The sequence below is a fragment of the Ranitomeya imitator genome, chromosome 3, assembly GCF_032444005.1.
Source record: "Ranitomeya imitator isolate aRanImi1 chromosome 3, aRanImi1.pri, whole genome shotgun sequence".
Lineage (NCBI taxonomy): Eukaryota > Metazoa > Chordata > Amphibia > Anura > Dendrobatidae > Ranitomeya > Ranitomeya imitator.
The window spans coordinates 260,660,213-260,678,774 of record NC_091284.1 but is presented as its reverse complement, the minus strand read 5'-3'; the positions used below and the strand labels follow the sequence as shown (position 1 = coordinate 260,678,774).

The 18,562-nt window shown below is 41.3% G+C and overlaps 1 protein-coding gene across 1 annotated transcript in view; it reads right to left on the bottom strand.

Moving 5' to 3' along the window:
- Positions 1-887: 887 nt before the first annotated feature.
- The window catches only part of ADIPOR1 (adiponectin receptor 1), a 46,842-nt gene continuing 29,167 nt past the window's right edge, over positions 888-18,562 (bottom strand). The window contains exons 6-8 of the mRNA XM_069756403.1: positions 10,772-10,959; positions 8,137-8,330; positions 888-7,948 (exon numbers count right to left, since the gene is read on the bottom strand). Of these exons, the coding sequence (XP_069612504.1) occupies positions 7,820-7,948; positions 8,137-8,330; positions 10,772-10,959 (511 nt within the window). The 3' untranslated portion in view covers positions 888-7,819. The remainder of the gene's footprint in view (positions 7,949-8,136; positions 8,331-10,771; positions 10,960-18,562) is intronic.

Genomic DNA, 18,562 nt, shown 5'->3' with positions numbered 1-18,562 from the left:
TAGACATGTGGTAAATGTTATTTCTTAACTGTTTTACGTGGTATAACTATCTGATTTTAGGGCATGAACAATTCTCAGTTTGAAAATTGCAAATTTTTCAAATTTGTAAAATTTTCATAAATCGACCTAAATTTACCACTAACACGAAGTATAACGTGTCACGAAAAAAAAAACCAGTCTCAGAATCACTGGGATACCTTGAGGCACTCCAGAGTTATTACCACATAAAGTGACACTGGTCAGAATTGAAAATTTTTGCCTGGTCAGGAAGGTGAATATAGGCTTCGGGGTGAAGGGGATAGCACAACCCATATAAATTCAAACTTTCCAATAACTAATACCTTTAGTCCTGTATAGATCACTTTTCATTAGGGATTTAAATCTCATAACAAGAACTATTACAAGGCAATTTTGTATATAACCATAGATAGTTCAGGATCACACCAATAAGTAATGGTCACAGATCACCTCCTCCCCGTCCCTGCACAAATACTTCTGCACACATCACCGAGCATGCTTTTAAACAGTCTCCCTTAATTCTATGAGCCATCTCCACACTACTGGTTCCTATGGTACAAGAGGCTGCTTTAAAGCATATCTTAATGTTGTTATTGGGTGCTCTATAAAAAAAAATATATAGCACCACATCTGTCCATGAGTGGAGTTTGTGTTGTAACTAGGTTGCACAGTCGTGAAAGCGGCTAAGCTAAAATGCAGCAGACAACCCATGGAGGTATATATGGTGCTGATTTATTATGTTTACATTACGCAGCTTGGACTTCTTTTATAAGCCGCTCAAGCAAGATGGTGTCCCCATAATCATGTACAGTAAATAGAATTAAGTATCTGCAATCAGACAATAAAGACAGGTTGGAAAAATGAAGGACTATGTTTCAGTATCTGGTTTAATTAGTAAAAATATAAGTGATACATTCCCTTTAAAGATCCAATAGCTTGGGCACTAGAAATGATCTGATTCATGCCTTTTTATAACTTGGGATCCAAAAATGTAATGAAATTAGTCAATCTAATGTGATTCCACGAGGATGGATTCCTTGGTGGATACGAAAGCCTGGGAGACAGAGCAGGATTTTCTGTCTCTTAATGCACCAGTATGAGCAGACCACAGCCTGTGGTTGGTCCATGCTAGTATTTAGAAGCAGAATCTGCTTTACAAGTTATTTAACAAAAAACAAATATTGTGCATACCCCTGCACTATTGATTTTCTATATAGTTGGGGATACACTTTAAGTAACAGATAGTATGATATATGTCATGTAAAGTAACAGCGGCCATTCTCTGTGTTTGCATCAGTCACTGTTCGGGTCTGGCTCTCTAGTTTTGCTGTAACCACAATGACTTAGACCTAACAAAGGATTAGCACAGGGAGACTTCATGAGATAGAATGGGAAAAACGTGACGAACGATGTATTGAGAGCAGGGATGTTTATACTTAAGCTTTATAGGAAAACTAAAAAAATTACTTGAAAAATGTGTAAGTGCATACTACACATCATTGTTGTTTCGCTTCCTCTGAATAGCAGAATAGTGTCGTGCCACTCTCTTCGGAGGAACAACACTGAAGGTAGTAGTAGAACCATACAAAGCATGTGGGTACGCGAGGGATTTCTATATACACTGGGCATAATCAAGTAGTTATAAAAACATCACGGAAAATCCTGAGCATATACAGTACTGCACAAAAGTTTTAGGCAGGTGTGAAAAAATTCTGCAAAGTAAGAATACTTGCAAACTGCATAAACATAGAACTTGTCACAATGTGGGATATCCCCTGGCCACATTCAGACTAGACGTGTAGGGTTTAATATAAGTGAACTGAAGCTGCGTATGTCTAGTTAGAATGTGGCGGTCAGTATACATATCGCATACTTGTGGTCACATGACCGCCCAGTCTTGCCGCTGGCACAGAATCCTGACATCGCGCACTGTGAGGATACACATAGCGTGACTGCACACTTTTGTGCCAAACCTGGACAACAAATTTAAGCTACAGATACAGGGTGATTCTGCAGGTTAATAGCACTACAATGTTGCCCTGCCGCCTTACTGAGAGCGCAGCTACCAAGAGAAAATTAACTTTATTCTGCTGGCTTTAGGTCATAGAGACATGCCTGGAGCAGCTACAGTCACTACTCAGTACACACTAAGCAGCTGTAAGCAGACTCCGGTACTTTGAGTGACAGCTCACTCTGCAGTGCATATGTGCAGTGCAAACTCTCAATCTTCGTGACAGCTCACTATACTGTGAGCGATGACTGTAGCCGCTCCAGGCACACATCTATGACTAAAATAACGGTGGTTTCAAGGAGGAATAAAGTTCATCTTTTCTAGGTAGCGGAGCTTTCAGCAAGGAGGTCTAGCAGCAATATATCGGTACTAACCTGCATATTATCCAGATATCGTAGGTCATTAGCATTTGCCGCCATGACTTTCCCTTTAACTGAAACAGCTGTCGAGGAACAGACAAACTCTGCTATATATATGATGCTGTGAAAGATAGTTTCATGTCACAGGTCAAACCACCATGGCAAAACTGAGCACAGCAACAACAAACAAGGTAGTTATAATGCATCAGCAAGGCCGCTCCCAGGCAAACATTTCAATAGATTGAGGTTTAAAGATGTACTGTTCAAGCTCTTGTAAAGTAATACGCAGCATAGAGGGCTGTAGATTGAGAGGCTTGTCAAGGAAATTTAGTGAATCAGCTCCTACTTTCTTCTCTTTGAAATCAGAAGATGTCCAGCAGTGCCATCAGTTCAGAACTGGCAGCACCGGGGAGGACCCAGCTACGCACTTCTAATTTTGAAGGCATTTTACTTTGAATTTTTTCCCACAAACTGCCATAAATTTATGCACGATATTGTATTTACATACATACTGTTATTACAAAGAGCTACTATACAATATCACTAATTTTTTGACACAATCAAGTTGCATTGTTTTGTTTTTTTCTTACATTGATCATTACATTATAACATAGTGTGGTCTCGTGATATCCAGTGTGTCCATGGCTAATACACATGGTCATATTACATCTCCATGCGTGAAACCTATATTAAGAGCAAAGTACAAAATCAGATACAGTCCAGAGAGATTAGGAAAGCTTTTTTTCCCATTCTTGGTGCTAACATAAGGTTTATGAACAGAGCTGTGATTCAGCCATATGCATGATCCCTCACAGATACCGTATGACCATAAATGTGATAGTCAAACAAAACATATATTTTTATAATGTACAAAATCACTAAAATGTTAAATAAATTGGATCAAAATTTTTATTCTGTAATCAGTCCTAATTATCTATGTACCGGTGGGTAAGAGTATGAAGATAATTACCGATCACCAACTTCCCCTGTTTCCAAGTGACCTGAAGTCAAACAAACCGGCTCACAGGGTTTGTGTGTGGTCGACTGGAAGTCGCTATCTGAATGTAAGTCTGTGTAGTCTCATTCCGAGTCTTCTAGAACTACATTGGGAAAGCAGCCACCACTTCATATGTGGACCATGTGTGTGCTCTTAAAGCTGCAGAGCAGTCATGCGGTGACTCAAGCGGCCCAGGAAATCGGTAAAGACGGTGATCATTAAGCATTTTAATACATTCACAAACCATTAAATAGATGATCGGGATGGATTACGGAATAAAAATTTTGATAAGACTCATTTATATAGACAACAAAACATTTTATATAATGGGTACTGGATTTAGCCACCTCTTCAAGGGTAATGTTATTGAAACAACTGTTTCAAAAGGCTGCCGGGGACAATTTTACACGACGGTGAGCTAAATTATCATGAAAAGAGCATTTACAAAATAAATATAATCTAAGGTAATGGATTTTTATCATTACCGTTTCCTTAGCTTTTGACAAAACAGACACACACGCACACTTCTATAATAAAAAAAAAAGACTATAATTGAAAATATTGTTTCTGTCTTTAGTGTGATGTTGGCAAAGAGATACTTACGGTATTTTAAAAGTCAGAGTTGTAACGTTTAAAGGGAATCTGTTACCAGATTTTTGCTACCCCATCTGAGTTAGGGGCAAAGACCCTGATTCCTGTAATGAATCACTTAATCAAAACTGCAGCACACAGTAAATTAAGAACCGTTTTAGCTGCCGTAAATCTACCATTTCTCTGAATGCGGAGCTCTGCGTAATCTCGTCCACACCACTGATTGACAGCTGTTTTAACACTGTGCATAGGCAGAAAGCTGCCATTCAGTGGGGTGGATGAAATATATGGTAGTAGTTTTACTAGTTCTCTAGTGATAATCTCCTGCTGATAAAACAGTGATTTTATAAAAACTACACTAAGCAGCCCAATAAGTGACATCACTGGAATTATGTTTCTCCCCCCATATCATGCAGCTCTCAGATTAGGTAGCAAAAACTTAAAGACCTAATCCAATTAAAGGGAATGTCTAATGGCGGTTGAAAAAAAATAATTTCATGTGTTCCTAATCTAAACATATAATTCTGATTAGTATACTTTTATTTCAAAAGCGGTTATGACCTTCAGTTATCAGCAAGTAAGTGCTATTTGTGAAGGGGCTGGCTAAATGGCTCACTTCAGTACGTAAACCAGTCATTTCTCTGTCTATGCATCAGTTTTCACAAACCACAGGGTTGCCTTAGTTATTAGATTGGACCAGTCCGTTTGCTGGCCATGTGCCATCCTGAGAATCACTCTGGCACAAACCAGAAGTGGCGCTACTGGGACCGAGGCTGAAGACACCTTTGGAAATAAAGGTTTATCAGTAAGTTTCACATGTTCATATGGAACGCACTGAAAATACTTTTTTTCTACAACTAGACAACACCTTAAACTTCTTGGCTCACTAACAAAGAATATCATGAGAAAATATGTAATTGTATGCATTTTAAAGGGAGTGGGTCATTTAAAAAAAAAAAAAGACGCTGGTTAAATAACATAAAACTTTTTTAATAGATGCAACGGTTTTCAAATCTGTTTTTTTTTCCCTACATTTCAAATTTAGTTTTTTTATTTTTACATTTTCCATATCACTATCTATATTAAAAACAAACTCCGAAATCAATCTGCTTTCACTCTAGTCCTAATAAAAGATTTTTCAGCAGTCTCATTGACATCACAGACAGCATTAGATTGAAATCTTCACCTCTATATAATGTAGATAATACAGGATTACCCACTCACAATAGGAGAGGGTAACTGCTCACCTAAATCAAGAGTGCGAGCTATAAACACTTCAAAATACCTGGATAGCTAATTTTAATAACAGGAGATAGGAGTCTAATTTTAGGTCTAGTGACCCCTGTGAAAATTGCTAAATTTCTTAATTTTAAATACAGTGATATGGAAAACAAATAAATTCAAAAAGTTTTAAATAAAAAGTCGATTTAACCAATAGGTACCATATTTTACAGCTTATAAGATGCACTGCCCCCACCCCTCCTCCAAATTTGGGGTGGGTATGTGTGGTGGAGCAAGGTGCCAGGAGGCAGGGGTGGGATGGTGCTGTGGGCTCCGGGCTGGGAGGGGAGTGAGGCTGCAGCGGGCTCTGAGCTTTTACAAAATGGTGGAGTCCCTGCACTTTCCATTGTTTTCACAGTGGTGGATTCCTGGAAAATGGTCCCTGGAGGCGGTGAATGAGCAGATTGAGATCTCGGCTCTTGCCGCAGCCTCTTACCGCCAAACACCCCCTCCCACCAGCCCACAGCGGTAAGCTATTGTAATAGTGACTATAAGACACATCACCATTTTATTAAACAGTGAAGATATATATCTTGGTACCGTGTTAGCCAGTGGATAGAAAAATATTTAGAATTGAGAGTCCTCAGTGGTTGATACCTTTTAATGGCTAACTGAAAAGATGGTAACAAATTGCAAGCTTTCGAGACTACACAGGTCTCTTCATCAGGCATAGACTAATAGAAATTCTGAAGAATCACATATTTATGCACAACATAGCACAGAAAAAAGCCATAGATAAGACAGGTGACATGAAGCAGAATTACCATTATGTGAGTGATAAACAGTTATGTCCATAAATTGTGGAACAGTTCATAGATAAGAAATCTTAATGTTTTATTGTCCTTTGATTGGGGTCTGGTTCTATGTTATGGTGACCCCACATGGTCTGAGGAGAAAATTCTTTAGTTGATGTAAAAAGACATAAATCCATGCGACACATTGATTCCTGCACTGAGAGCGTCAAAGGTCGTCATCTACTTATATTCCCATACTCTGTCTCTATGAATGTAAGTGTTTTCCTCAGTTTCAAATTGACCTTGGACTTTACTCTTTATGCTGTAGCAGACATGCAAAAGGTGATTATACTTCATGTCACCTGTATTATCTATGGCATTTTTCTGTGCTGTGTTGTGTATAAATATGTGATTCTCCAGAATTTCTTTTAGTCTGTGCCTGATGAAGAGACCGGAGTAGTCTCGAAAGCTTGCAATTTGTTACCATCTTTTCAGTTAGCCATTAATAGGTATCAACCACTGAGAACATTTTATAAAAAAAATGTTTTCCTATTACACTATCCTTCCAAAAATTTGGGGTGCGTTTATTGTCCGGTGCATCTTATAATCCACAAAATACAGTAATTTTCTCATGACACATTCCCTTTAAAGCTGAACACCGGTATAGGACTACCCCATGTCACATTCACAGTAGGGTAGGACGTTTGTAGAGCTTCTTCAGCTGTTCCTGTGCCATGGTGTGAACTACTGATCTCTTTCTCTGACGAGTGGATCTTTTGGCTCAGGCAGTCTATAACCATTTATGACTGATTAAGCCTAAATATATTCTTAAAGGGAATCTGTCACCACGTTTTTGAGATCAAATCTGAGAGCAGCATAATGTAGAGACTGAGACCATCAATCCAGTGCTATATCACTTACTGGGCTATTTTTCTAAAACCAGTTATAGTCCTACATATTCATTAACTCCTTGTAACCCAGACCCCACCACTAAATGGCAGCTTGCAGCCTATGCACAGTAAATACAGATAGCTGTCAATCAGTGGTGTGGATGGGGTTATAAAGAGCTCAGCATTTAGAGAACTGGTAGATTTGTAGCAGAAAACAGAAATTTTATCAAAACTGCAGCAAGCAGCCCAGTAAATGATACATTGCTGGAGTCTGTAACTCTGGTATCTTTACTTGGCCTGAAATAGAGAATAGCTGATATTTGGGCTACCTGCAGTCAAATCAGAATTTTCACGTTCAACAGATTTGGGCTTTAAGACTAACATTATTTTGATAGTTACCATACTTGCAAGTGTGCTTGGTGTAGATGGCTAGGGCACAATAGAAATGAGTGCTCTGTATTTAAAGTTATCATCAAAGCAAAATGTCAGCTCCACTAACCCTTTACTCATACAATATATTGCTCTCATTGGTACAAGATGCTTCAAAATCATAAGGTGTGGCTCCCTAAAATGTTTTTTTTTTTTTATCAGATTCTAGAACACTTTAAAACACCGATGGTAGAAAGATGTAAAACAGTGACGTAAAGACTTTGATATAACATAAAATAATAGAACTAGTGCCTCTTTCCTCTTATCCCGCAAGGCAATGTAAAGTCATTGTTCCATATACAGCTTGGTTTCAGGTTGTCCTCCATTGTCTTGTGCATGAAGTGCTCTTGCATCCCATAATGAGGAGGTAATAGTGACCCGTGCCTTGGAACCGGTGGGCTTCTGGGCTTTATCGTGAAAATACAGTTGGGTACTAAATTGGTTTAGTTCTCTAACTCTCCCCTTGTAGATCTCCAGAGGAAAGGTGATTATCTACTTATGTCCAGACATTACAGAAGAGAATCATCTGTACAGCCACCCTCCAGCCCATAACGAAACTCTTGTAGGTTGGAAACCCCATAGAAGTGGATAAAGGCAGCGGCTACAACCAGTACGTGAAAGATTTGATGAGACTGAAACTGGAAAACAAAGGAAGAAACAAGGACACCATATTAATGTAGCGTATGACCAACCCACAAAATGTAATGTACAATAGGTCTCTATATATCCAATGCAGCCATAACATTCACAAATAAAAGGATACCCATTTCTTTGGACTGCAAGGTATAATACATCTGCAATCAATTTGATAAAGAACCATACTTACCCAGATGTCAAACTTTCCGGGGAAGAAACGTTCTGGGATCCGAGCTGCATACAGACCAGCCCCTGTTATATACATGACAGCCATTAGGAAAAACCAGCCCATCTGGCCCACTGTAGTGGCTTTAACAAAGCCCTCTGCGATCGTGAAATGGAGCGTAGGAACAATGCCACTCAGGCCAAGGCCCAGAAATACACCTACAAAGAAAAGATCAGTAACGGATTATCCTTCAGGCAAAATACATATTACAAAGTGTCATAGGTTTATTTTTTTACATTTATGTAATTTACGTACATGTTTACCTGACAAAAAAAAAGGGCTCTACAGAAAATAGGCAACATTACATAGGTCGAAAAAAGACTTGAGTCCATCAAGTTCAACCTTTCTCCACCAATTATACGTTCTCTATTGCTAGATTTATAACCTACAATGCGATTTGTACTGAGGAAATCGTCCAGCCCATATTTAAAATGCTGATAGTGTCGGCCATTACTACATCCTGTGGTCGGCAATCCACAGTCTGTCTGCTCTAACTGTAAAGAAGCCTTTCCTATTTATCTGCCGGAATCGCCTTTCCTCCATCTGTACATGACATTGGAAGGAATAAGTCATAGACCAGACCCTTGTAAAGACCTCACATGTATTTATACATGTAAATGAGATCTCCTCTGAGACGTCTTTTTTCTAAGCTAAACAAGCCCAAAATTTCCAACCTTTCATCGTATGAGAGGTCTTCCATCCTAATGTAATAATCTAGTTACCCGCCTTTGAACTGATTCTAAATTCCGAATATCCTTTTTAAAATGCGGAGCCCAAAACCGTATGCCATATTCTAGATGTGGCCTCACAAGTGATTTATAAAGTGGTACCAATACATTGGGATTGCAGGATTTTATCTTTTTACACATCCTAAAATCTTGTTTGCTTTTGCGGCTGCTTCCTGACATTGAGTGCTGCTGCTCAGCTTACTTGTAATCAGAATACCCAAGTCCTTCTCCTGTTCTGTAGTCCCGAGTATAATCACATTTAATGTACGGTATATGCAGCAATAGGGTTACTCTGTCCTAGGTGCATTATTCTACATTTATCAACATTAAACCTAATTTTTCAAGTGTTTGTCCAGTCAGTCATCTTATTCAGATTGTTTTTTAATATTGTATTGTCAAGGCCAGATTTTAATATCCTACATGGTTTGGTGTCATCAGCAAAGTCTGACACATTACTCCCAATCCCATCCTCAAGGTCATTAAAAAAAAGAAGTAAAAAAGAATAGGTCCTAGCACAGATCCCTGCGGTCCCCATTGCCGACTATATCCCACTTAGAGAATTTTTTCCCGGTCACTTAACCATATTTAAGGGGTAGTCCAGTCTTAAGTTACAAGTCTGCAGTCACTCTATGATACTGCAGACTTGTGAATCCTGACAACGTGCGCACTGCTGTGAGGATTCTCCGATGGCGGGAGTGGCGTATCATTCAGTTTACATACTCCCACCCACATTCCGAATAGACTATTTCCAGCCTCACTCAACACACATGCATTGCACAGAGAATCCTCACAGCACGCCCAATGACAGAATGACTGCAGACTTGTAGCTTAAGACTGGACTACCCTTTAAGTTGAGACTATGTACCAAGTCATAACACTGTAAATTGTAACAAACACGTTTTCCAAAGCTGATCAATATGTCGGAATAATCCAGCATAAAAAGATCCTAGAACTGACCTGTCAGTCACACTGCAGCCTCAGTGTTGATTTTATTTCAATCGCATAATACATCTTTAAGTGTTCTTCATTTTTTTTTTACTGCAATGCAAATATTTGTGGCTAAACAACATTTTCCCAATTGAGTTTTATTAAAAATTTTGCACAATTTGGCCTTTACTGGCTCTGTTTAAAGTCACCTTTAACTTTCAAGTGGTCTGTGGTCATAAAAAGACACAAACGCTCACATCAGAATGATCTGACGGACAGAGAACGCATTCTGCAGCCAGCAATAGGCAGTACAGTACCTATAGAGGACAATTTGTACAGATGTTTTCAAAATGCCAAATTACAAAATTGATGTTTAGCCCCAAATACATGAATAACAAAAAAAAAAGTTCCTTTTAATGCTATAGTATTCTACTATGCCATTTTACTGAACACCGCCGGGAGATCAGTGTGTGTAGCAGGGACTCCGATCGTGCACCGCCGGGAAACCCCCTCTTCCTAGCAGGGCCCTCAGCATCGTCCCACTCCTGCTGTCAAATTAAGTAAATATGACCCTGCTCCCAACTCCAGTGACCCCTCTACACCACTGCACCCCGATCAGCTACATACGGACTGTAAGACACACCTGTGATCCCGGACATGCCTGATCCTGATAGGTTAAAAAAAGTTTTGCTATTTAACTCTTCTAAATTTAGGGTTTCTTATGGTCCGGTGCGTCTTATAGTCCGAAAAATAAGGTACTTCATTTGTTTAATAACACAAATGTACAAAATTCATTAGTCATGAGAAATATAATGGTCATATTTTACAATGTACTTTATTCGTAAAGTCTCAAATGTAAAAAAAAAAATAAAAAAAAATGACATGAATGGCACTAGCATCCAATATATTCTTTTTCTATGGATATGATAATGATTAGAAATTACCAGCTCGTGTTGGTCTATGCTTTGGTGTGGCAAAGCGATCCCATTGTGCTACCACAATAGCAGTGATGCCCAGAACACAGACTATGGACAGGTATATGAGACGAGGCTGAGGGGAGCAGTAGAATGAGTAATACAGCCAGGGCACAAAGCTTCCCATGATGAGTAGGGCAATACCAGAATAGTCCAGCCTGGAAAATTGGAGGTGGTTAATACAAAGATGTATTTATAGAAAACATTGCCTAATCATTACTTTTACTGACATTGCATCAAATCATTTCATAGCTTTTAAGGTTTAAAGTAGAAGTATGTCCATCAAGTTCAACCCATACTATAGTCTAACATGCTGATTCAGAGGAAGGCAAAAAGCCCACGTGGCAGATGCGAATAGCACCATATTAGGGGAAGAAATGCTTCCCAAATCCACATACAGACATCAGACTAATTGCCTGGATCAAAGACCCATTACAGAATCTAGTGACCATAACCTGTAAAACTATATTTTTCAAGAAAGACATCCAGGCCCTTCTTGAATTTTAGTTGTGAATCATCCATTAAAAATCGCATGGCAGAGAGTTCAATAGTCTCACTGCTCTTACAGTAAAGAATCTGCGTCTGTGATTTTGATTAAAACTCATTTCCTCTAGACATAGCGAATTCCTCTGTCACTGTTGCAGGCCTAGATGTAAAAAGATCATTAGAAAGATCTATGCACAGTCCCTTCATATATGGGTACATTGTACTAAAAGTGCCCCTAAACTATCATTTTTCCTAACAGAACAACCCCGAGTTTGATAACGTGTCTTCGTATTGCAGTACATCAATCCCCTTAACCTTGCTCACTCTTCTCTGCAACCGTTCTAATTCAGCTATGTCCTTTTTATGTATTCGGAGTGTAGCTGCACTTTGAGAGGCAAAAGGGTAGTTACTCACCGATAACAGTGTTTCTCAGAGCCCATGACAGCACCACCAGAGAGAGGGGACAGGAAACCTACAGGATAAAAGGGCGGTACCTCTCCCCTGCATGTTTGTTAACAGAGCATCGGAGGTCCTCCAGGTTAGTCACAACAAAAAATATACAACTTTATCATATATTGCTTAACAAGTGAACACCGTGTCTATATAGAAAAAACACATTTCATACAAAAGTATGTGCTCATCGCACACGTGATGAGGGGGGGAATAAGCAGGTGCTGTCATGGGCTCTGAGAAAAACCGTTATCTGTGAGTTACTACGCTTTTCTCAGTCCCCCATGACAGCACCACCAGAGAGAATTGCAGAGATTATTGCTTAGGGAGGGACCACAGCCTGCAGAACCCTTCTTCTGAAGGTTAGGTCAGATGAAGAGGATAGGTCTAAGCGGTAGTGTCTAAAAAAGTGTGAAGGTGATGACCAAGTGGCCGCCTTACAAATTTGATCTAATGTTACCTCCGACCTTTCGGCCCAGGAAGTCGCCATAGCCCTTGTAAAGTGGGCCTTCAGACCCTCTGGAACTGCGTTCCCGGTGGACGAGTAGCCCAAGGCTATCGCATCTGTTATCCAACGTGCTATAGTGCCTTTAGAGGCTCTGAGTCCTTTCTTGGGTCCCTGGAAGCAGATTAAAAGAAACACTTCCTTCCTTTGCTGCTGGGTGGAATTTATATACTGAAATAGACACCTTCTCACATCTAATGTGTGGAATTTTTCTTCTGTCTTATTTCTAGGGTCTGGACAGAAGGAAGGAAAGATTATTTCCTGAGACCTATAGAATGTGGACGCTACTATTGGTAGATAGGCAGGGTCTGTTTTTAGTATAACCTTATCATTCAGGATTTGTGTAAAGGGAGGGTTTGCAGACAGGGCTTGGAGATCACTTATTCTGCAGGCCGATGTTAGGGCTATCAGGAGGGCAGTTAAGTGATAGAGTTTTAAGGGGTATTGATTCTACAGTCATGGCCAAAATTTTTGAGAATTACACCAAAATTATATTTTCACATGATCTGCTGCCCTCTGGTTTTTATTAGTGTTTGTCTGATGTTTATATCACATACAGAAATATAATTGCAATCATATTATGAGTACCAGTAGGTTATATTGACAGTTAGAATGAGTTAATGCAGCAAGTCAATATTTGCAGTGTTGACCCTTCTTCTTCAAGACCTCTGCAATTCTCCCTGGCATGCTATCAATCAACTTCTGGACCAAATCCTGACTGATAGCAGTCCATTCTTGCATAATGAATGCTTGTATTTTGTCAGAATTTGTTGGTTTTTGTTTGTCCACCCGTCTCTTGATGATTGACCACAAGTTCTCAATGGGATTAAGATCTGGGGAGTTTCCAGGCCACGGACCCAAAATCTCTATGTTTTGTTCCATGAGCCATTTAGTCATCACCTTTGCTTTATGGCAAGGTGCTCCATCATGCTGGAAAAGGCATTGTTGGGCGCCAAACTGCTCTTGGACGATTTGGAGAAGATGCTCTTGGAGGACATTCTGGTACCATTCTTTATTCATGGCTGTGTTTTTAGGCAAGACTGTGAGTGAGCCGATTCCCTTGGCTGAGAAGCAACCCCACACATGAATGGTTTCAGGATGCTTTACAGTTGGCATGAGACAAGACTGGTGGTAGCGCTCACCTCTTCTTCTCCGGATAAGCTGTTTTCCAGATGTCCCAAACAATCGAAAAGGGGATTCATCAGAGAAAATGACTTTGCCCCAGTCCTCAGCAGTCCACTCCCTGTACCTTTTGCAGAATATCAGTCGGTCCCTGATGTTTTTTCTGAAGAGAAGTGGCTTCTTTGCTGCCCTCCTTGAAACCAGGCCTTGCTCAAAGAGTCTCCGCCTCACAGTGCGTGCAGAAGCACTCACACCAGCCTGCTGCCATTCCGAACCCGCAGCTGAAACTGTTTTAAGATACGGTCCTGGCGCTTGCTGGTCTTTCTTGGGCGCCCTGGAGCCTTTTTGACAACAATGGAAGCTCTCTCCTTGAAGTTCTTGATGATGCGATAGATTGTTGACTGAGGTGCAATCTTTGTAGCTGCGATACTCTTCCCTGTTAGGCCATTTTTGTGCAGTGCAATGATGGCTGCACATGTTTCTTTAGAGATAACCATGGTTAACTGAAGAGAAACAATGATACCAATCACCAGCCTCCTTTTAAAGTGTCCAGTGATGTCATTCTTACTTAATCATGACTGATTGATCACCAGCCCTGTCCTCATCAACACCCACACCTGTGTTAATGGATCAATCACTAAAACAATGTTAGCTGCTCCTTTTAAGGCAGGACTGCAATGATGTTGAAATGTGTTTTGGGGGTTAAAGTTCATTTTCTGGGCAAATATTGACTTTGCAAGTACAGTAATTGCTGTTAAGCTGATGACTCTGACATTCAGGAGTATATGCAAATTGCCATTAGAAAAAATGAAGCAGTAGACTTTGGAAAAATTAATATTTGTCTCATTCTCAAAATTTTTGTCCATGACTGTATAGGCTCAAACGGGGATTCTGTTAAAGCTGACAAGACTAGGTTCAAATCCCAGGTTGGTAATCTATGTATAGTTACAGGTTTAGACCTTGCGGCTGCTCTGACAAACCGTATTACCCAAGGGTTGGCCGCTACGTTTTCACAGTACAATGCTCCTAGAGCTGCTATCTGCACTTTTAAAGTACCGTATATACTCAAGTATAAGCCGACCCGAGTATAAGCCGACCCCCCTAATTTTGCCACAAAAAACTGGAAAACTTAATGACTCGAGTATAAGCCTAGGGTGGAAAATGAAGCAGCTACCGGTAAATTTTCAAAAGTAAAAATAGATACCAATAAAAGTAAAATTAATTGAGACATCAGTAGGCTAAGTGTTTTTGAATATCCATATTGAATCAGGAGCCCCATATAATGCTCCATAAAGTTTGATGGGCCCCATTAGATGCTCCATATTAAAATATGCCCCATATAATCCTGCATAAAGGGTAAAAAGGGCTCCATAAGATGCTCCATAGAGATATTTGCCCCATATAGTGCTGCACAAGCGTTATGGCCCTATAAGATGCTCCATACAGTCACTTGCCCCATATAGTGCTGCACAAGCTTTATGGCCCCATAAGATGCTCCGTACAGCCACTTGCCCCATATAGTGCTGCACAAGAGTTATGGCCCCATAAGATGCTCGGTACAGTCACTTGCCCCATATAGTGCTGCACAAGAGTTATGGCCCCATAAGATGCTCCGTACAGTCACTTGCCCCATATAGTGCTGCACAAGTGTTATGGCCCCATAAGATGCTCCGTACAGTCACTTGCCCTATTATTGTGCTGCACAAACGTTATGGCCCCATAAGATGCTCTATACAGTCACTTGCCCAATTATAGTGCTGCACAAGCGTTATTGCCCCATAAGATGCTCCGTACAGTCACTTGCCCCATATCCTTTTGCTGCGATAAAAAAAATAAATAAATCACATACTCACCTCTCTTCGCTCAGGACCCCCGACACTTTCAATATTTACCTGCTGCTCGTGCGGCTCCGTCTTCAGCACTGACGTTCAGCAGAGGGCGCGCACTGACTACGTCACCGCGCCCTCTGACCTGAGCGTCACAGCCAGAGGATGCTGAAGACAGAGCCGCACCGGAACGAGGAGCGGTAAATATCGCGCAGCGCTCCCCTCCCCGTGTACTCACCTACTCCTAGCGCGGTCCCTGCACGTCCCTGCTTCTTCCACCGCTGCATCTTCTTCCTGTATTGAGCGGTCAGTGTTACCGCTCATTACAGTAATGAATATGCGGCTCCACCTCTATGGGAGGTTGAGCCGCATATTCATTACTGTAATGAGCAGTACCATGTGACCGCTCAGTACAGGAAGAATCTGCAGCACTGGAAGAAGCAGGGACCGCGCCAGGAGTAGGTGAGTATAATTAGAGAGCCCCCACTCCCCCTCCCCTGCCGACCCCTGGGTATGACTCGAGTATAAGCCGAGAGGGGGACTTTCAGCCCAAAAAATGGGCTGAAAATCTCGGATTATAGTCGAGTATATACGGTACTTACTGAAAGGCCTAGGTCTAACCCCTTTTGTAGAAATTCTAATATTTCAGCAACTGGGACCCCATCTTGCAACCTTACCCCGGAGGAGGACATTTTTTTCCAAGTCTTGCCATAAATTTTTGTGGTCACAGGTTTTCTACTTTTCATTAGTGTACAAACTAACTTGTCAGAAAAACCTCTTTCCTTCAATAGTGACCTCTCAAATTCCACGCTGTCAGGTGGAGATTCTCTGACTGAGGGTGGAACACCGGTCCCTGAGACAGCAAGTCCGGAAGAACCCAAGGATCGGTGACCGATAGCATCCTCAGCCGGGAGAACCAGGCCCTTTTGGGCCAGAAGCGGGCTATTAGGATGAGTCTGGATCTGTCCTGTCTGATTTTTCGCAGAACTGCTGGAATGAGGATAGTGGGAGGAAATGCATACGCAAGAGTCTGTGTCCAGGGAATCGTGAATGCATCTACAGCCTGAGGGTTCCCCCTGGGATCTAGGGAACAAAAGGTTTTCACCTTCCTGTTGTGCACGTTTGCGAAGAGGTCTATTACAGGGATTCCCCACAGATCTGTCATTTTGTCGAAGATGTCCTGATTTAGAGACCATTCCCCTTGCTTTAGTTGGATACGACTCAGGAAGTCCGCTTTCTGGTTCTCTACACCTTTTATATGTAGGGCCGGTAGGGATAGAAAGTTGTTCTGTACCAGGCTGAAAATTTCAGAGGTGATTTTCATTAATGTTTGAGACCTGGTCCCCCCGGTGGTTTAAGTAGGCTACTACTACTCTGTTGTCCGAAAATATTCGGACATGATGCCCTTGTAATTTGTCTAGAATAAATAGTAATGCATGACTCACTACCCTCAGTTCTTTTTGGTTTGAGGAAGCCCCGAGTTCCTGACTTGTCCATACCCTCTGAGCGACTCTGCTGTCCAGATGAGCCCCCACCCTGTGGGACTTGCGTCTGTGGTAACTGAGACACCTCTATCACCCAGGGAATCCCTTTTGATAGGTTGCTGGAATTTAACCAACAAGATAGGGAATGAATAGTAGGCAAACTTAAGAGTCATGCAACCTTCTAACCGTCCCCTTAGCAAACTCTGATTTCTTAAAATGTCCCACTGGAGAGGTCTTGTGTGGAGCTGTGCCCACTGAACTGCTGGAAGGCAAGCAGAGAGGGACCCCAGTAATGACATCGCTTTTCTGAGAGACATAGAAGGGTTTGAGCAAGCTTCCGACACTAGATTTATTATCTTTTGTCTTTTCTGGACTGGGAGGCGACATTCTTGAGAAATTGAGTCCAAGGTGATACCCAAAAATTCCTGAACCCTGGTTGGTTCTAGTTTTGAAGGTTAACCAGGCAGCCTAATTTTTTTTAGAGTATCTATCACCCTGTCGCATTGCTGACGGCAGTGTTGGGCCGAGTTGCTCACAATCAGAAAGTCGTCCAAATATGGAACAATCAGGATGTCTTTCTCTCTCAGATGTGCCATCATCTCTGCTATTAGTTTGGTGAAGATGCGGGGTGCAATTGATATACCAAAGGGAAGGGCTCTGTATTGATATTCGCTTATTTGTCCTTTCATGACTACTGCTAGTCTGAGAAATTTTTGAGAGTTCTTGTGGATGGGGACGTGATAATACGCATCGCCGAGATCCAGTAGTATTATAAAACAGTTTGGAAACAAGGTTTTTATTGTTGACTTTGACTCCATTTTGAATCTCTGGTTCCTTACATAAGTATTTAACTTCCGTAAATTTATTATAGTCCGGAAGGTCCCGTCCGGCTTGGGAACCAGGAATAATGGGGAGGAAAATCCCTTTCCTCTTTCCAGAGGGGGGACTTCCTGGATGACAGCTTTGTCTATCAGTTTTAAGATTTCTAGTTCCAGAGCTTCTTGTTGAGGAGAGGACCTCAACGGTGTTACCACATAGTTTCGGTGGGCTAGGGATAAAAAGTCTATTCGAAGCCCTACCCTTATTAAATTTAGTACCCAAGGGCTGGTTGAAATTTTCTCCCAGGTCGGGAGGAACTGAGACAATCTCCCTCCCACCCTGGGGGAGATGTCACTGGGGGGGGAGGGGGGTGTTTCTATCCCGTGAGGAATTACCGAAAAGGAATCCCCTATCTCTTCTTTTCCCATCATTCTATCGGTTTTGCTCCCTTGGTGGTCTTTTCCTAAAAAATTTCCTATTCCGAAAGGACCGCTTAGTGAACGTTGGGGCCAAGTTTGGAGACCCTTTCTTTTTGTCACCTGCTTTCTGCAGGATATCGTCCAGAGTCTCTCCAAAAAGAAACTTGCCCTCACATGGGATTGAACAAAGTTTTTGCTTAGTCTGTAAATCACCTGGCCAGCTCTTTAGCCATAAGGTTCTACGCGCTGCATTTGAAAGAGCTGCAGATTTAGATGCTAGTTTAATCGAGTCGGCCGATGAATCCACCAAAAACGCCGCTGCTCCTCTAATAATAGGGATAGATTCTAATATTTCTGGGCACCCCACCCTTTAGCTGTTTCTCTAAGTTATCAACCCAAATCATTAGGGATCGTGACGTGCAAGCGGCTGCTATGGCTGGTCTTAAACATCCCCCTGCCGACTCCCAGGCCCCTTTAAGAAAAGTTTCTGCTCTTTTATCAAGAGGATCTTTTAGGGTTCCCATATCCTCAAATGGTAGCGCAAATTTTTTTTGAGGCCTTAGCTACCGCAACGTCGACTTTGGGGGCTTTATTCCATGAAGTAGAAGCCTCCTCTTCAAAGGGATATTTTCTTTTTATAGAGGGAACCG